This window comes from Electrophorus electricus, chromosome 13 (genome assembly GCF_041902795.1).
Source record: "Electrophorus electricus isolate QZ-2024a chromosome 13, ASM4190279v1, whole genome shotgun sequence".
NCBI lineage: Eukaryota > Metazoa > Chordata > Actinopteri > Gymnotiformes > Gymnotidae > Electrophorus > Electrophorus electricus.
In genome coordinates, this window is record NC_137509.1 from 1,126,289 (window position 1) to 1,147,500 (window position 21,212).

The window sequence follows — 21,212 nt, forward strand, 5'->3', positions numbered from 1 at the left end:
CGTGGTTTTACAAATTGTGAGCACACGCACACACACCCCAGTGGGAGCATAGAAGTCAAAGCTCCTGTTATGCAGTTACACATGACTCTGCCCACAAACCTGGCCGAAGCTCACACCACCACAACTGAACAACTGTGCAGCTACTCACATTTCCCACTAATACTTCAATACCATTAATGCTTCATTACCACTAATACTTCAATACCATTAATGCTTCATTACCACTAATACTTCAATACCATTAATGCTTCATTACCACTAATACTTCAATACCATTAATGCTTCATTACCACTAATACTTCAATACCCACTAATACTTCAATACCATTAATACATCAATACCCATTAATACTTCAGTACCCACTAATACTTCAATACCCACTAATACTTCAATACCATTAATGCTTCATTACCACTAATACTTCAATACCATTAATGCTTCATTACCACTAATACTTCAATACCATTAATACTTCAGTACCCACTAATACTGCAGTACTCATTAATACATCAATACCATTAATACTTCAATACGCATTAATACATCAATATTATTAATACTTCAATAACCATGAATACTTCGATACCCATTAATAGTTCAATACCATTGTGACGAATGGCCACACTCCTGTTTCTGTGGTTTCCCTGTCAGGTCACTGTTTTATTCTACTTCGTAGTCATTCAGTTCCTTGGTTTTGTTTTCTTCACTGCTCGTCTGTTTTTCCACACCTGTTATTACTTTCACCTGTGTCTGGTTTTAAGTTAATTAGTTGATACATTTATACCCTGTCTGGTTGCCTGTGTGTCTGCTGTTCATTGAATGTATGTATGTTTTTGAAAGCCTTTGTATTTCTTAGTCTGAGTTCTTCCTAATGTCTTTGTTATAGCCTGCTTCTCCTGTTTGCCTTCATGTGCTTTTGGCTTGTTTCCTAGCCTTCGCTTATCCAAGCCCCTGTTTGGTTTACCCGTAATCTCCGTATTGCCTCAATGACCCTGGACTACTCTGACGACTACGACTTTGGATTTGCCCATAATAAATCTCGCGCTTCTCCGCACATGCGTCCGCCTCCTTACTGCTCAATGTTACAGAATGAACAGCCCAACAAGGATGCAGCGAGAAAGCGAGACTCTGGGAGGTGGTTGTTCCGCTGGGATAAAAATCTGGCTGTTTCTACACAGTCCGAGTTTGTTATGACTCAGCGCCACCAAACCAGAGTACCATGCAGGTACACGGGCATCTTGTCATTCCCGGAAAAAACAGGATTTTGAGCATGTATTTTGATGACGAGGAGATCCTAGGTAAGTGCCGAGAGTCTGCCCATCTTTACCAACGCTGCAGGGGGGAGTGGCCTGCAGCGCAAGACATGAGTAGGCAGACTGAATGCACAGACCATCCATGGCTAGGCACTTGGTGTGCACTACTCCACAACTGTGCAACTGTGAGCTCCCTATCGCTCACATGAGCCTTGGTCACATAAGCAAGAAGGTTCTGTGTCTGTGTGTTCCTCCAGGGTCACCCAACCTGTACCTGTGGTTATCCTGCAAGCCACCCAGTCTGTTCCAGTTCCCGGCGTGAGAGACGCCGCCCATCCCGATCCAGTTCTTGTTCCTGGCAGAGTGGATGCCACTGCCAAGACTGTTCTCGGTGTGAGAGATGCCACTCAGCCTGATCCCGTTCCTGTTCTCGGTGTGAGAGATGCCACTCAGCCTGATCCTGTTCCGGACCTCCCGGACGTGTCGCTGACCACCTAAGCCGTGTCCTCAGAATTTTCAGACCTGCTGTGGGCCATAGCGGCTGCACTGCTGGATCACCAGCCAGGCTCTGTTCCCGGTGTAGAGGATGCTGCTCTGCCTGTCTCTGTCTTTGGCAAGAGGTCATTGCCCTGCCAGTTTCTGTTACTGGTGCAAAGGACGCCATACAACATGTTGCTGTTCTGGTTACCAGTGTGGAAGACACCATGCTGCCGCTTCCTGTCCCTGGCATGGAAGACACCACCCATTTTTCTCTTGTTCCTGTCCCCGCAGCTCGTGCTAGGCCAGTCCCCCGTGCCTCCTGGACCGTGCCAGGACCGTCCCTGTGGTTGCTCCTCAAGACTCCCTTGTGACCCTAAACTGCTACAGTTGTGCCTCCTGAGACACTTAGGACTCCTTCGGCCACAGCTCGCAGCCAGTGACCCTTAAGGCCTCTCCCTCAGCCTCCCGGGCCCCTACATCTCCTTTGTCTATACCTGGTGCTTCCCCTGTAGCTCCTATGCTCCCTGGGTCTGCTGCGCCAGCCCCTATTCCTGACCCAATGTCTGTTCCTATTGTCTCCTCAGCTCCTAGTTTTTTCTTTGTTCCTGTCCATTAAATCTCTGCCTGTTTATGTTATGGTGAGACCTACTGCCCTGGCATCAGTGTTCCATTACTTGTTCCAGTACCTGTACCCATACCTGTTGTGTATTTTGTTCCTGTGCCTGTCTCTGTCATACTGAAAATACTTACCTCTGTATTTTCTTCTGTTCCTGTGCGCGTTCCCACAGCTATACCTCATACCAATGTATCTCCACTCGTCTCTGTGCCCGCCTCCTGTTCCAGCCATGTTGCCGGTCCTACTCCCTTTCACCATCCCTCGATCCGCCCCAACTCCTGTGCCTGTCTGTAGTCCTGCCCCTGGACCTGTCCCTACTTTGTTTACTCCTTGTGTCCCTGTCCTGCCCTGTCGTCCCTAGCTTCCCCCTTTTGGTCCTGTTCCTGCTCTCTGTGTTAGCTGAACTCCTACCTCTGTTCCTATTCCTGGTATTGTGCCAGTTTTGGAGTATACTTTTCTGTCCATATGCCTGTTTCTGTGCCTGTTCTGGTCCCTGTGGCTGTCCATTGTCTGTTCCTGTTCCTCTTGGTTCTGTTGTTACTTTCACTTGTGTCTGGTTTTGCCTTAATTAGTTCATACATTTACTGTGCGTGCGCGTCCCGTTTTGGTTTATCATGTATCCCCGTAATCGCCATTTTGGCTCTCTGACCCTGGACTACCTTAATGACCATGACTTTGGATATGTCCCCAATAAATCCTGCTCTTCTCCGCACATGCATCCGCCTCCTTACCGGTCACCGCCACAACCATTAATACACCAATACCCATTAATACTTCAACACAGTCATATGAATTCAGCTTCTCTGTATTTTACTCACATACTTTCCTAGTCCTGTATACAAGATATATATTATATATAGTTATGTGCAAAATAATAGCAGTCTAAAATCACTAATGTATTTAATTACTGATTTTGGCAGAAAAGATAATATAACATGGGGAAAAATTCATGACTAGGTGTAGCCGAGTAATGGCCAACCAACAGAATCAACAGTCATGACATACATGCTGCTAATTGGGTGTAATTGACTCATTTAATGAAAGGGGCGTGTTCAAATTAATAGCAGTGTGGAGTTCAATTAGTGAGGTCATTCATTCTATGAAGAAACAGGTGTCAATTATGGCCCTTATTTAAAGAAGGAGGGCAGCAAATGTACCTGCTGGTTTTAGCCCTTGATCAGTGAGTAAAATGGGTCATTCCAGACATTGTACCGAAGGAGAAAGAACTTTGATCAAGAAGTTGATTGGAGAGGGGAAAACATATAAAGAGTTACAGAAAATAATTGGCTGCTCAGCTAAAATGATCTGAAATGCTTTAAAATGGCAAACAAAACCCAAAACATGTGGTAGGAAAATAATTACTTCCATCCGCATAGATCATAGAATAACAAGAATGGCAAAGATGTGTATCTCACCCCATTAATCCAGAGACCCAGTTTTATCTCAGCCCATTAAACCAGACTCCCTGTGTTAACTCACCCCATTAAGCCAGACCCCGTGTTAATTCACCCCATTAACCCAGACACCCTGTTAACTCACCCCATTAACCCAGAGAGCCCCTGTATCAACTCACCCCATTAACCCAGAGACCCATCTTTGTTATCTCACCCCATTAACCCAGACTCCCTGTGTTAACTTACCCCATTAACCCAGACTCTGTGTTAACTCACCAACATTTAGCCTAAACTGGGGAAGCCCATTATCAGACCCATAACTCAAAAGCTGAATTCTCTCCTGCCACCTTGCCTGAGGAGCTCTTCACTGAGTCCAGCACACAGTACACCACTCACACGATGATTTAATAGAGGCAAAATGTTACTCTGGTGCTGTACCAATCTCATCGCATTGGCCTCCTTATTTATAGTTCTGTTTCTCATCATGTTGCTTTGGGATAGACATTCAGTTCTGTGACTGCCAGTATTAAATAGCAGGAAGTAAACAGCAGGGAACCAGAGCTCATTCACGGAAAGCCAGAGAGGTCAGAGCTGTGATCCCCCAACCCAACGTTGGGCCAGAGAGGTCAGAACTGTGATCACCCAATCCAACGTTGGGCCAGAGAGGTCAGAACTGTGAGCCCTGAGCCCAACAGTGGGGCCAGGTGGTGCTCTCAAGGCCTCCTAATAACACAGTAGTCTCCTAAAATGTCAAATCCTACTCTTGAACAAAACAAAAATATAAAAAACAACAAAACATGAAGTGCAATCGATTCTCTAGAATTATAAACAATTGTTGAAAAACAAAAAGCTAAATATTCTCCACGATACTTTTCATTTAAATAGATCAGTAGTGAACTACACTGGGTGAGGTGCAGCCCATCTCTGAATTGAGCTGAGAAATCACTCCACTGACACACATGACAGCAGTGCCCTTCTGATTAATCAGTGTCACAAATGCGTAGAAAGTCTTCAGTGCCGGAGTGTCGGCCAATGCACAGGTGAAGAGTGCATCACTTAGCGTGTGTATCAACACTTAGCGTGTGTATCAACACTTAGTGAGTACATAAATGCAGAATCTCAGATCAGTCAAGCAAACTCACGCACACACATTAACACACATACTTAACACAGATAAGAGTAGAAAGAGGTTTTGTCTTTTGTTAAATCACCACACAGAGAACTCAAGTGAGACATCCTTAGAAGGGTGAAAATATGATTTAATGAAATTAAAACAGTTTGTTTGCATCTCTGCATGGGTGGATTTATAGATACATATATGTTAGAGTCCTCAGCAGTGTCAGCTCTGCACTGGTTATGCAACTGTCTCCACTACATAAGAAGCCATATGACAGGTAGCCATGCATGAAGCCAAACAAACCAAGCAAAGCCAATAACACAGATTAATGACATTACTTTATTAACAACCAAACATCACGTACAGGGGAACCAGACCAGTCAGCTAGAGAGGCCGAGCTGGTCTTAAACACGAAGTGAGAAGAGAGAGTCAAGTGTAAAGGATTCTAGTCAAGCAGTGAAACTCCCCTGTGAGATGGAGCTGGGAATGGACATGCCTGTGGAGGTCAGAGGGCATGTCAGCTACGACCCCAGGGCTGGAGCCGCAACACGCCAACAGTGGAATGGTACAAACATGCCTGGCTCTACAAGATATAGGGAACAGTCCCACAGGAAAAAACAAAACAAAAACCAAGGGAAAAAACCCAAAACCTAATAGAACATCACCCTGATGTCGGTGTAAACCGGCCATCTAAAGGCTTCATCCACTTCCTAGATCTATGGCATGTGACCTAGCCAAGGCTTGCTGATTGGTGGAAAGAGTGAGTGGCTGCTTTTGGTCACTTTGTGCCCTCTGTGGAAGGCTGGGAATGGGTTTCATTTTAGCCACGCCTTGTTTGAGTGTTTGGGGGCGGAGACTGCAGGTGGAGTCACTTGTTGTCCAGTTGGAGGAGCTGCTCCTTACCATTGACTGTGAGAGACTTCAGCTGGCCGTCTTCCTCCACCTCCACACGCTCCTGCCCATTTTCCACAATGCTACACACACACACACACACACACACACACACACACACACACACACACACACACACACACACACACACACACACAAAATCAAACGCACACACATACAGAATCAAACAAAAACAAACCACCCACAAAATAAATAAGCAAACCAACCCAGAGGTCAAAGTGCAGAGTGAAGTTTAAGGGCAGTGTAGAACATATGGGGAGGTCTCTCATGCACACAGTACCGTTTGGTGGTGATCTTCCTGCCATTGATGAATTTGGTGGAGGTGGACACTGAGCGGAAGTTTCCCATCCTCTCTCCACCACCAAACGAGGAAGAGGAGAAGGAAGTGAAGCCACCTCCACCCATCGACCCGAAAGAGGAGAAACCTGCACAAGAGCCAGGGTGGAGGTTGCGGTCAGGGTAGAGGTTGTGGTCAGGGGGTCTGAAAAAATGCATTCATACAGCTATCCTCGCGCCCAAACACACACATACTGCAGCTGCATGCGCTGAGCTATATTCCCACTTGACCACACACACACACACACACACACACACACACACACACACACACACACACACACACACACACACCTATACTCCCACCTGACCACACACACACACCCCCATACTCTCAGACCACACACACCCCCCCCATACTCTCACCTGACCACACACACACACACACCCCATACTCTCACCTGACCACACACACACACATACCCCATACTCTCACCTGACCACACACACACATTCCCCATACTCTCACCTGACCACACACACACACACACCCCATACTCTCACCTGACCACACACACACACCCCCCATACTCTCACCTGACCACACACCCACACCCCATACTCTCACCTGACCACACACACCCCCCCATACTCTCACCTGACCACACACACACCCCCATACTCTCACCTGACCACACACACACACACCCCCCATACTCTCATCTGATCACACACACACACACACACACACACTCCATACTCTCACCTGATCACACACACACACCCCCCATACTCTCACCTGATCACACACACACACACACTCCATACTCTCACCTGACCACACCCACACACCCCATACTCTCACCTGATCACACACACACACACACACACCCCATACTCTCACCTGACCACACACACACACACACCCCCCATACTCTCATCTGATCACACACACACACACACTCCATACTCTCACCTGACCACACCCACACACCCCATACTCTCACCTGATCACACACACACACACACCCCATACTCTCACCTGACCACACACACACACACCCCATACTCTCACCTGACCACACACACACCCCATACTCTCACCTGACCACACACACACACACACACACACACACACACACACACACACACACACACACACACACCTATACTCCCACCTGACCGCACACATTTACATTTACGGCATTTAGCAGACGCTCTTATCCAGAGCGACTTACAAAAGTGCTTTGTCATTTACTCCTAGAATAATACACATACCTATACTCCCACCTGACCACATACACACACACACACACGCCTATACTCCCACCTGACCGCATACACACACACACACACCTATACTCCCACCTGACCCCCCCCCCACACACACACCTATACTCCCACCTGATCATACACACACCTATACTCCCACCTGACCACACACACACACACACGCGCGCACACACACCCCTATACCCCACCTGACCACCTATGACAAATGTAAACAGGCTGGACTAATCCGTGAGACGACACTTTCACCAAACTGTTTGGCTCTCTGTTTATCTAATAAAAGTAAAATTACAGGTTAAAAAAAGGATTTGTACCCTTGGTACCCCTATCTTTATTCCCCGCCCCCCCACACACCTGAGTCAAATCCGGAGAAGCCACCAAACGGGGGGAATCCCCCAAAGCCGTGTGAGAAGGGGGCAGAGAAAGGGGCGGTGCTATGACTCCTCCCGCTCCTCTGCCGACGCCCACCACCGAAGAAATCATCAAAGGGGTCATCTCCTGCAGCACAGAAACAGGACTTGTTTAGGGCGGAACTCGGCTTTCTCGGCTTATGCTTGTGTTTGTGTGTGTTTATATGTTTCATTATGAAACAGATTTTTGCTGCAAGCTTCTGCTATTCTGTGGTTGGACCTGTTCCTTCTCCAACTGCACTCCTGAAACCCACACACTCCTGAGCCACACACACTCCTGGTCAGTGTTCCTGGTGCTAAAATTAAAACAGATCAAACCAACTCTGCTTCACAACTAATAGGACGTGCTAAGAAAATGATCAAGACTGAAGTCTACAACACTAACAGATTTATGATTAGCAGATGACTGATTTATAGTAGTACTCTGTTGTCGTTTCCAAGGAGGGAACGCTAGTACACTAGACGTGAGTCTAACACAGTTCATCTAGAACCCTGTCTGAGAAAACAGGAAGATACAGATTAGGGTGCTTCTGTGTGAGTGTGTGTAAAGATGTAAGTGAAGGGCTGGTGATTTATTTTTGAGCCTTGAAGGGGCTATAGCTCACTCAAGTGCTTCTGGAAGAGGGACGTCTTCAGTGTGTTTCAAGACAGCAAGAGACGCCACTCTATGGACATGTATTGAGACTCCAGTGTGGACTTGTAGTGGTATAATGTATAAATTATACATTGGGAATCTTGTGTATAATTCTCCACATATTATAACACAGAACAGCTGCCTAAAACAGAAAGGAGGCGCCCCCTACAGGCAGGTGGCGGGTGATTCTCTTATTCTGGGATCAAGTGGATTCCTGTAAAATGTTTGATCGACAGCTTCCAATGGCACTGGATCTAAAAGCTGAAGAGAATGTGAGGAACTGAAGAGTGTGTGACAACCAGACAAAGTGTCAGTAACAGAGAGTGTGAGGAACTGAAAGGAGAGTGAGATTCTGAGGTAAATGTTCCCACTGCTGCTGCCACACTGCTACAGGTGAGGCACGAGACGTAGAACCAAAACCCCTGAACCTGCCCAACAGGAATATTCACTATATCATCATAGTCATACACAAACACAAACACCAGTCCCATATATTGTACAATGCATAAAGGGCACAAAAACAAACACACACACTCCTCCTCTTTTTTTAATATAGAAGCTATTTCTGAGAGCATTCCAGGGATGACATGTAGTCTCCTCTCAGCCCTGTCCAAGTGCCCTGTCCGGATTTAGCATGTTGGGGGGGGGGGGGGAACCACACTATGCACATGCTGTTTTCCCATTAGAACATGCCAGTTAGCAGCACACTACGTATCAATGAATCACATCATTATCATAGTACTGCTCTTAACGGTATGACAATTCCCATAGTACCACCCTTGATGGTATGAAATCATCATCATCATCATAGTATCATCATAGTAGACATTTAGTACCACCCTAGATGACGTCATTATATTTAGTACCACCCATGATGGTATGACATTATTATCACAGTACCACATTTGAGAGCATAACATCATTATCATAGTACCACCCTCAATGACATTACATCATTATCATAGTACCACCCTTGATGATATGACATCATTATTACAGTACCATCCTCAATTGTATGAAATCATTATCATAGTACCACCCTCGACAGGTTGTACTGTGGCCACTGCAGACAGACAGGATATTCTAACTGTGTTATGTTTTACATACATTGAAACAGCGTTTCAAAGCATTGTAAGTGCCTTAAACATTGTTTCAGGGCAAGACATTGTGTTTTCAACTAATATGTCATGCATGTTAAGAAGAAACTTTCAAAGATTAGTTTAAGTGAAAACAATCTGTTCTATAGTTTGCAATAAGTAGATTGCAACTGTGTTCTTTATGTTTTACATACATTGAAACAGCATTTCAAAGCATTGTAAGTGCCTTAAACACTGTTTCAGGGCCAGACATTGTGTTTTCAACTAATATGTAACAATAAAGTGACCATTATAAGCCAACAGTACCCAACCTGAGTACTTCTACCCATCTGTCTACCTATCTGTCACTTTGCAGGTTGCGTTGATATGAACATACTGGATCTTACTTCAATACAAACAGTTCTACTGACCTGCACATACTGTTATTCATTACAAATGCACATAAATGATCACAGGATGTGAAGAAATTTAAACAAATAATTTTGCATGCTGTTGCAGTTTCTAGATGAAGCTTTACTTATTTGTGCATAAGCAATTTGCAATTCACTTTAATTAGCTAGATTTTGTATCAGGTGAACGTCATGAATGAATGAAATGATCACAAATGCTTCCTAAATATAGATTTAATCCCATGGGTGTTAAATGGTGGTGTAATTTCAGACATCTTCATTAAAAAAATCCTAGCTCTGAAACTCACATTAATGAAAGAAGCTAATATTGTCTTTTAGTAAGTTCTCACATTTTTGTGATGTTTTAGCAAAAGAAATCTTACACACTATGTATAGTGACTGACGACATTTTGTGCATTTGGAGAGGTTTTTGGACACTATATATGTCTAGGCCACCTAGTAGAAAATACTGTGTAGCTCTTGAGTAAAACTGTTCAAGACCCTGGTGAATCAGGAAATGTAGAACATGACTGAAAATGAATCTCCAGCATAAAACTACACATTATAAACCCAAACATAAATGGTTTTTTCCTTCTTTTTTTTTTTTTTACATTTTCTTCTGTATTAGATGAGCTCAAATAGAACCTAAATGATGGACAAATAAGCCTGGATGTCAATGGATGTTTTGACCCAAGTGTCTACTAATCCTGAATGATCATTGTTCTACATGTACAAGTTCAGATAACTAGTGTTAGGTGAATAAGTACAAACTATAAAAATGAGCTTAAAACTGGAGGTAAATGCATAAAACACTATCACATTAACACATAAAATAAACTCGCACTCACATTAACCCAAACTCACACTCACATTAACACATAAAATAAACTTTTACCAAAGAAATCTGCAAATGGATCTCTGCCCCCAAAGAATTCCCTAAAGACGTCTTCAGGATTACGGAATGTGAATCCACCATTGAAATGGTCCTCATAATTTCCTAGGAAAGAAGGAATACAATTTAATGCCATTAACGTAGGCAGTTAAGATAGGTAGGTAGTTAATTTAGGTAGTTAGGATAGGTAGGTAAGGTGGGTTAAGGTAGGTAGTTAGAGTGGGTAGGTAGGTAGGATGGGTAGGTTTGGGTAGTTAAGCAGGTGGGGTGGGTAGGATTGGGTAGTTAATTAGGTAGGGGTGGGTAGTTAGCGTGGGTAGGTTTGGGTAGTTAAGCAGGTGGGGTGGGTAGGATTGGGTAGTTAATTAGGTAGGGGTGGGTAGTTAGCGTGGGTAGGTTTGGGTAGTTAAGTAGGTGGGGTGGGTAGGACTGGGTAGTTAATTAGGTAGGGGTGGGTAGTTAGCGTGGGTAGGTTTGGGTAGTTAAGCAGGTGGGGTGGGTAGGATTGGGTAGTTAATTAGGTAGGGGTGGGTAGTTAGCGTGGGTAGGTTTGGGTAGTTAAGCAGGTGGGGTGGGTAGGATTGGGTAGTTAATTAGGTAGGGGTGGGTAGTTAGCGTGGGTAGGTTTGGGTAGTTAAGCAGGTGGGGTGGGTAGTCAGGCTTACCTCTGACACCATTTCCAGTTAGGCCTTCTTTGCCATATCTGTCATACATGTTGCGTTTGTTTTCTGAAAGCAAGTGCAAAGAGCGGATTTAAGTCCAGATGACATGACAGCTTCATACCAACCACACACTTCTATAAAAACACCGTGTGTGTAGAAATGTGTGTTTGTTCTGTAAAAATCATTAGACATCATGTCCTGGCGGTCTGATTCAGATTAGCCACTAACCAATGCAATACAAAGAGGGTTCAATGTTAACTTTTTTTCAACTTGCCTGGTCAAACAAGCACCAGAAAAAATGTTTCCCCCAGAACCCGCCAATAAAAACCTCATATTCAGCTATAAGAAGAAAAGAACTGGGCCAAAACAGCAGAAAGGTTGACCAGTGTCTGACAGCTCAGTGTTGAACATAAGGCCTCCACTAATTTCTGTCAGCCACTTAAACACTGGTAACAGTCAATCCTGCATACATTTCAGAGAAGTCACACAGCCTCAGGGCTTAACCTATATCAGGAAAACTCCTACTCAGCAGTCACTAGCAGGAATAACATTTACAGCACTTTGCTGACACTTTTGTCCAAAGCCACTTCTAATTATGACTGAACAACTCTCATCAAGGCCTGGAGCAGCAATGGTCCCAAGGTGGTTACCTATACATCACCCTCCTGTTTCTGAACCAGACACTCCTGTGACCCAAAGACACACAATCCAGACTGAGGGGAGAGTACCATCTAAAGGGAAAATAGAATCTGCTTGGATAAGGGAGGAGATACACTTTCATGCCAACGTCTAGAGACACGCAACACTCATCACTTCTTAAAAAAGCTTTTAATTAGATCAGGTCCCTCTTGCACAAGCAAACTCAGAACAGACTGCAGACAGCACATGGGGCCTGCTTGAATAAAAAAAGAGGCTGAACCTTTTCAATTCAAACGTTTTATTGCTTATAAATATACTTAAACAGTAAATAATTATCAGCACTGGCATATACAGACATTGAAATGCTGATTATGAGAACTTGCCCAGCTACACTGGGCTCTCACCAGTATGAGGCTACGATGGGCTCTCACTAGTATGGAGGTACACTGAGTAATAACCAGACAGGTTCCATAGGAGTACATTTTACATTTACCTGACACTCCCCCCCCCCCCCCCCCAGTGACTTACAATTCTGACTGAATACACCTTGAGCAGTTGAAGGTTAAGGGTCCTGCTCAGGGATCCAACAGTGGGAACAGTGGTAGGACTTGAATGGAAAACCTTCTGATTACTAGTCTACAGTCATGGCCAAAAGTTTTGAGACTAGGACAAATTTTGGTTTTCACAAACTTTGCTGCTTTAGTTTTATGGTGGCAATTAGCATTAACTCTAGAGTGTGAAGAGTGATGGCACAAGGCAGGTGTGAGTGCATCTGCATACACAGTGAGGTGAAGGCTTTTGGAGGATGGCTTGGTGTCAAGAAGGGCAGCAAAGAAGCCACTTCTCTCCAAGAAAAACATCAAGGACAGACTGACATTCTGTAGGAAGTATAGGGACTGGACTCCAGAGGGTTGGGGTAAAGTTATTTTCTCTGATGAAGCCCCCTTCAGACTGATTGGGACATCTGGACAAATGATTGTCTGGAGAAGAAAAGGTGAGCACTACCATGAGTCCTGTGTCATGCCAACAGTGAGGCATCCTGAGACCATTCATTTGTGGGGTTGCTAAAAACACTTCAATGAATAAGCAAAACATACTACAAGAGCAACTTCTCCCAATCATTAAGGAGCAATCTGGTGATGAACAATGCTTTTTCCTGCATGATGGAGCACCATGTCACAAGGCAAAAGTAATAACCAAATGGCTCAGTGAACATTGAAATTTGAAACTCTCCAGATCTCACTCCCATTGAGAACTCCCATTGAGAATCCTCAAAAAGAGGGTGGACAAACAAAAACACAGAAACTGTGCTCAACTTCAAGCACTGATTAGGCAAGAATGGGTTGCCATCAGTCAAGATTTTGCCCAGAAGCTGATATCCAGCATGCCGAGGCATATTAAAGAAGTCTTAAAAAAGAAGGGTCAACACTGTAAATATTAAGTCTTTGCTTAAACTGGATGTATTTGTCAATATAAAGTTAAAAAAACTTATGAAATAATTTTACTTCACTATACCATATAAACCATATACCATCTGACAAAAGGATCTAACAAAAGGCAGTAAACTTTGTGAAAACCAAAATTTGTGTCAATCTCAAAACTTTTGGCTACGACTGTAGTACCTTAACCACTGAGCTACCACTGCCATCGGATGTTCATTTTACCCATTTACAATCACTACTACTCCTCCCAAGACAGGACATTCCACTAACCGCTAGCAGAGTACCCACAAGACCTGGCACGGCTCTGATTGCTGGCATGTATGATGAGTCATTTGACTTGTTACATGGCTTAAGGCATTAATGTAATATAAAGCAGTCTAATGTAGTCAGAGTGGTTTCACTAGACTGCACATTATTCTAAGAAATTGGGCAAGACGCCACACCTCACATATTTTTCTGAAAAACATGATTCTCCCAGATCCCTCCAACAAAAACCTCATATTTGATCACATCACTCCTATTTTAGCTACTTTACATTGGCTTCGAGTAAAACTTCATATTTATTATAAAATAGTTCTAATGACCTACAAAGTACTGAGTAGTCTTGCCCCCACAGTACCTTATTGAACTCTTAGTGCATTACAAGCTACCGCGTTTGCTTAGATCAAAAGGCACAGCTCTTTACTAGTACCAAGAATAAGAAAATCTACCGCAGAGGGCAGAGGCTTTTCCTATAACGCTCCTACACTATGGAATAACCTTCCTGTAAATGTATGAGACTCAGACACAGTCTCAATATTTAAGGCTAGGCTGAAAACTGTAGTCAGGCATTTTATTAACTACTTCCCATCTTAGGTAAAGGTGTCGATCTGGGGGTCAATGGGCATTGAGAGTTATGGTAAACTGGGATGTTATGATGCTGTCACTTCACCTCTCTTTTGTCACTGAACTTTGTTGACTGAGAGCAGTGGAATGCTGATGTTCCAGGGTGCCCTCATACCTGTGGTTTCTTCTGGCTCCTTCCTTTTAGCTGTGCTGCCATAGCTAGGTCTGTCAGAGTCCATCATTGCACATTATAGTTCCCTAATATACACACCCTTGTATCTGGACATGCCAATAATCTATTCTCTCTTTCTGCCAAGATACACCTTCCCCTGATGTCGTTGTGTTACTGAGCCTCATACCATCTTGGCTGCCATATCTACTATCACCACCCCCTCATGTCCTCTCCTGTAGCCCACCACACATTCACCCCAGACAACTACTCTCTGTTGCGAGATGGGTTTTGGACACATGCACACCAACAGGACAAGACTAGGACCTCTAGAAAATTGGACTAGACATTATTTGCTTATTTTTTCATTATTATTTATTTATTTTTCTCTTAAAATTGTTATTATTGTGGTGACCATTGTCTGCCAGAGAAGAATGGGCCCCCCTTTGAGTCTTGGTTCCTTTCAAGGTTTGTTCCTCATGCTCTAGGGCGTTTTTCCTTGCCACTGTTGCCCATGGCTTGTTCACTGGGGGCTTGGACTTGGACATTTGTAAATCTGTTTTTTGCCGACATCTTTCGTGAAAATGGCTATATAAATAAATGTAGATTTTGACTTGATTTGACTGATTATAATGGTAATGGTCATTCTGACGTTGACTCTGTATGCTTGCTCCCTCGGTCCAGAGGAAAACTGAAAAATATTATCCAAGAGAAAAGGGCACGTCCTGTGAAATTGCAACAGTTTGGGCTAGAGGTTTTAGCAAAACAGAGTTCGAGAATTCAGAAAACACCCATGAGAAAGCTGAAGAGTCCCACCTTTAAAGTTAACACTGATCTCTGCTTTAGCTCTCCAGTTCAGTGAGAGAAGTGAGAGACGGAAGAGAGGGGAAGAACAGCAATGTAGATCCATGTTTTGTTAAAGTTAGGAGTACATTCCTATAGTAAATTAATTAGCCCCCCACGCAAGCAAGCACCACACGTCCCACCCGCCCTCCACCCAGACAGCTGAATAAATACAGAGCTGGATTACCATCTGAGAGAACTTCATAAGCCTCCGAGACCTCTTTAAATCTCCTCTCAGCTTCTTCTTTGTTATCTGGGTTTTTATCAGGATGCCACTTCAAGGCCTGTTTTCTGTACCTGTAGGACACACACACACACAGAATTGTATGGTAAGCTACACTTTAAATTATAACATCAGGAAATAAAAAATGAAAGTGTTTAGGAGCAGCAGTGCTAAGAACCAGTCTGACAGCAGGGAGCTTTCATCACAGTTTACCTGCAAACATCACCTAGCAACTTCATTTACAGCAATTAGCTGTTTCTTTTATCCAAAGCAACTTACAACTATGACTGAGTACAACTTGAGAAATTAAGGGTTAAGGGTCTTGCTCAGAAGCTCAACAATGGTAACTTGGTGGTGGGGGGAATTGAACCAGGGACTTGTGATCTGCTGGGATGCTAACACGATCCCGTGTGATCTGCTGGGATGCTAACACGAGCCCGTGTGATCTGCTGGGATGCTAACACGAGCCCGTGTGATCTGCTGGGATGCTAACACGAGCCCGTGTGATCTGCTGGGATGCTAACACGAGCCCGTGTGATCTGCTGGGATGCTAACACGAGCCCGTGTGATCTGCTGGGATGCTAACACGAGCCCGTGTGATCTGCTGGGATGCTAACACGATCCCGTGTGATCTGCTGGGATGCTAACACGAGCCCGTGTGATCTGCTGGGATGCTAACACGAGCCCGTGTGATCTGCTGGGATGCTAACACGAGCCCGTGTGATCTGCTGGGATGCTAACACGAGCCCGTGTGATCTGCTGGGATGCTAACACGAGCCCGTGTGATCTGCTGGGATGCTAACACGAGCCCGTGTGATCTGCTGGGATGCTAACACGAGCCCGTGTGATCTGCTGGGATGCTAACACGAGCCCGTGTGATCTGCTGGGATGCTAACACGATCCCGTGTGATCTGCTGGGATGCTAACACGATCCCGTGTGATCTGCTGGGATGCTAACACGATCCCGTGTGATCTGCTGGGATGTTAACACGATCCCGTGTGATCTGCTGGGATGTTAACACGATCCCGTGTGATCTGCTGGGATGTTAACACGATCCCGTGTGATCTGCTGGGATGTTAACACGATCCCGTGTGATCTGCTGGGATGTTAACACGATCCCGTGTGATCTGCTGGGATGTTAACACGATCCCGTCTGATCTGCTGGGATGTTAACACGATCCCGTCTGATCTGCTGGGATGTTAACACGATCCCGTGTGATCTGCTGGGATGTTAACACGATCCCGTGTGATCTGCTGGGATGTTAACACGATCCCGTGTGATCTGCTGGGATGTTAACACGATCCCGTGTGATCTGCAGGATCCAACCTGGAGAGATGTGCACTATTTACAGACATGGGGAGTGTTATTTCTGGGCACTCTCTTCAGTGTCTATTTCTGTACTGTGTCTAAAGTCATCTGCACAGATCCTTCTTTCCCGCACCACAAAGGCTGTTTCTGTATAGAAGAGAGACTTTATTCTCCACAAAATAAGAGAAAATTAGAATGAAAGACTCAGCCAATCCACTGACAGGAAACAAAGCCGTGGGCGGGAGCATACAGAAGTTCTGCTAACAGCAGCACTTTCTACAGTGTCTGGGCGGGGGGCTACGGCTGGAACAATGAATGCTCACTGCTCTGACCTTTCAGACCTTGAGCCAAAACAGAGAGAGAGTGCTTTAAAAAGCAGTAGAGACACGCCTGAGTGTCAGCTACGCTCAGAGTATTGTGTGCTTAACTGCAAATCTGTAACAGTGGGAAAGGCTCATCATGTGTGTGTGTGTGTGTGTGTGTGTGTGTGTGTGTGTGTGTGTGTGTGTGTGTGTGTGTGTGTGTGTGTGTGTGTGTGAGAACTCTACAGGACAGGCACAACATACAGTCACACAGACTGAAATGCAAAAAAGATAAAAAGAGAAGTGCAAAAGTCAAGACCAAAGAGAAAGAGAGACAGTCAGAGAGAGCCAGTCAGAGAGAGAGAGAGACAGAGAGAGAGAGATAGTCAGAGAGCCAGTCAGAGAGCCAGTCAGAGAGAGAGACAGAGAGAGAGACAGAGAGAGAGACAGAGAGAGACAGTCAGAGAGAGAGACAGAGAGAGATAGTCAGAGAGACAGACATGGAGATAGTCAGAGAGACAGACAGACATAGAGAGAGAGTCAGACACAGAGTCAGACACAGAGTCAGACACAGAGATAGTCAGAGAAAGGAGAGAGGGGAAACAGGAAACAGTGAGTGAGACACTGACACCAACATCTATAAAGTACTACCATGTCACAGGGGCCTGGTGGTGCTCTCTAGAGCTCTCTGGTTCAATGGAAACATTGCACATGTTTATCCTGAGTTATAATTAGTCCATTACATCCAGCCCAACATTCACAGGGCATAAAAATAGCCAACCATGCAGGGACCTGGAGTACTCACGCTTTCTTTATTTCGTCTGGAGAGGCGTTTTTCGGAATGCCCAGAATGTTGTAGTACTCCATCATGGCTCAGCTATGGGGATTCTGCTCCTGGGAGCTGTTGGATTCGGCCAGCACGGAGTAGCCCTAGAGAAGAGAGCAGACCGAGGTCAAACACAGGTCACTAATCGGGGGGAGGAGCAGTGTGAGTGGGCATGAAAGAGAGAGGATGACAAAGACAATCAACGTGCAAATGTGACACCACCAACTGAGAGAAAAATCATTAGTGTATGTGAGACAGACACTATGCTAACATAACTGCCAATCCACTCTAGAGGTGGTGGAAGCGCAGTGGTTGCAGTGCTTGATCAGTAATCAGAAGGTTGCCAGTTCAAGCCCCACCATGCCAAGTTGCCACTGTTGGGCCCCGGAGTAAGACCCTTAACCTTCAAATTGTGTTCAGTCATAATCGGAAGGCTTTTTGGATAAAAGTGTCTTTGAACAAGACATCAACGAGACGATCTAATTTGAGCATAACAACACAGGAAAGAAAGCATTGCATTACATTGCTTTCTTTAAGATAATATACCAGTTATGCAACATTTCTGACTCACTTCACTAACCTTCTGGACCTCACCTCACTCTACAGGGCACTGTGGACATTTGCTATTCATTTAATTTGACTATGTGAATAACTGCATTAGTCAGCCCACCCAACATATTCAAGATAATAAATTCAGTTTCAAGGAAGTTGCTCAACAACCAAATCGTTAAGAAGTCGTCTACTCCCAATTGTCAACATGCTCAAACAGGAATGTGATTTTCATTCCTGCCATGGCTGGGGATAAAGGTATTAAAAGAGCATCTTATCACATTGGGGAAATAAACAGCTGTTCACTTTGTTCACACATTTGGACCACAGGAAATGGACGTATACTTTGATGTGCAAGCCAAAAACTGCAGACTGACTGGCTGTTCTGTTTATTTCTGCTGTGATAGGTTGTTAGATTTATCTTCTTCTTTTTCTTCTTTTGGCTGGTCCTATTAGGGGTCACCACAGTGGATCATTCATCTCCATCTTGCCGTGTTCTGAACATCCTTCTTTGTCACCCAAACTACCTTCATATCCTCTGTCACTACATCCATAAACCTCATCTCTGGTCTTCCTCTCATCTTCCTCTCCTCCTCTCCTCCTCCTGCCTGGTGGCTCCATCCTCAGTACCCTTCTCCTTATATAACTCTCATCCCTCCATTGCACATTCCCAAACCACCTCAGTTTCGCCTCCATAACCTTTTCTCTAAAACATCCTGCCTGCTCTGTCTCCCTAATAAACTGGTTCTTAATCTTGTCCATCCTCGTCACTCCTAGTGAGAATCATAGCATCTTCATCTCTGCTGCCTCCACCTTCCTCTCCTATCTTTTAGTCAGTGCCACTGTCTCAAAGCCCTACATCATAGCAGGCCTCACCACTGTCTTACAGACTTTCTCTTTCACTCTGGCAGATGCCCTTCTATCTCAAATCACTCTTACGACTCTACGTCATCCACCTCACTCTACCTGCACTCTCTTCTTCACCTGAATATCACATCCTCCATTATTCTGTACACTTGACCCCATGTATTTAAACTCTTCCAATTTCATCATCTCCACTCCTTTCCACCACCATCCCTCACATTCACAAACATGTACTGTTTTACTCCTGCTAACTTTCATTCACCTTCTCTCCAAAACATACCTCCACCTCTCCAGAATCTTTTCAACCTGCTTCCTACTCTCACTCTAAATCACAATATGTTCCGTGAACATCATAGTCCAAGGAGACTTCTGCCTTACCTCATCTGTCAGCCTGTCCAGGACCACTGCAAACAAGAAAGGACTCAGAGCTGACCCTTGATCCAGCCCCACTTCCACTTTAAACACATCTATCATTCCTTCTACACATCTCACTGCTGTAACACTGTCCTTATACATATCTAGCACCACCATCACATACTCCTCTTCCACTCCTCACTTGCTCATACATATCACAGCTTCTCTCTCTTCATAAGCTTTCTCTAGATCTACAAATGCACAATGCAACTTCTTCTGACTTTCCCTATACTTCTCTATCAACATCCTCAAAGCAAACATCGCATCTATAGTGCACTTTCCAGGGATGAAACTGCATTACTGCTCACAAATCCTCCCCTCTTTTCTCCTCCTAGCTTTTACTGCTCTTCCCCAGATCTTCATGCTGTGGCTGATCAACTTTATGTCTCTGTTTTATCTATAGGTAAAAGGTTACATATTTATACATAAAGGGGTATATATCTATAGATGAAAGGTTGAAGAAGTCTTATAATCTTTATTGCACAGTCCTGTATGCCCTGTATGTATGTGTGTGTAGTTTACATTTTACACACACACACACACACACACACACACACACACACACACACACACACACACACACACACACACACACACACACACACACACGGACGAGTACAAGTCTGCGGCATACGGAGTGCGCAGGGCGGTGAGGGAGGTGAAGCGGCGCTACGGGAGGAAACTAGAGTTCCAGCAGAGTGGCTCTAGATCCCTGTGGCAGGGACTACGGACGATCACGGACTACAGGAGCCCACCCTCCGGACTGATGAGTGCGGATGAGTCTCTGGCGAACGAGCTGAACGCGTTCTTCGCTCGCTTCGAGGCTACATCTAGCAGCGCTAATGCTAACAGCGCTTACGCTAACAACACTAATGGTGCTATCGGCACAGCCAATGGCGCATGCACAGAGCCCACCATAGAACAGCACCCTCTCATCATCACGGAGAGTGACGTGAGGAGAGTGTTCAAAAGAGTGAATACCAGGAAGGCGGCGGGACCAGACGGTATCTGCGGGAGAGTCCTCAAAGCCTGAACAGACCAGCTAGCCCCGGTATTCACCAACATCTTCAATCTCTCCCTGACGCACAGTATCATCCCATCCAGCTTCAAGAGTTCCACCATCGTTCCCCTCCCAAAGAAACCTCGACCCTCCGGCCTCAATGACTACCGCCCTGTTGCCCTCACATCAGTCGTGATGAAGTGCTTTGAAAAGCTAGTCAGAGATTTCATCACATCTTCACTGCCAGCCTCCATGGACCCACTGCAGTTTGCATACTGCCACAACCGCTCCACTGATGATGCAATTGCACATCTGCTCCACACCACACTGACCCACCTGGACAAAGGGAGGGGTAATTATGTTAAAATGCTGTTTGTGGACTA

The 21,212-nt window shown here is 44.9% G+C and overlaps 1 protein-coding gene across 10 annotated transcripts in view; it reads right to left on the minus strand.

Moving 5' to 3' along the window:
- The window catches only part of dnajb6b (DnaJ heat shock protein family (Hsp40) member B6b), a 45,472-nt gene that overhangs the window by 13,639 nt on the left and 10,621 nt on the right, over positions 1–21,212 (minus strand). For 9 of the 10 annotated variants that reach the window (XM_081694389.1, XM_081694386.1, XM_081694390.1 and 6 more), the window contains 7 exons: positions 17,982–18,106; positions 15,529–15,638; positions 11,427–11,489; positions 10,765–10,866; positions 7,694–7,837; positions 6,054–6,198; positions 5,765–5,835 (listed from right to left, as the gene is read on the minus strand). In XM_081694389.1, coding sequence (XP_081550515.1) covers positions 5,765–5,835; positions 6,054–6,198; positions 7,694–7,837; positions 10,765–10,866; positions 11,427–11,489; positions 15,529–15,638; positions 17,982–18,046 — 700 coding nt within the window. In that variant the 5' untranslated portion in view covers positions 18,047–18,106. Of the gene's footprint in view, positions 1–4,982; positions 5,836–6,053; positions 6,199–7,693; positions 7,838–10,764; positions 10,867–11,426; positions 11,490–15,528; positions 15,639–17,981; positions 18,107–21,212 lie in introns of those variants that run through there. The other variant, XM_035519866.2, reaches the window with a different exon arrangement.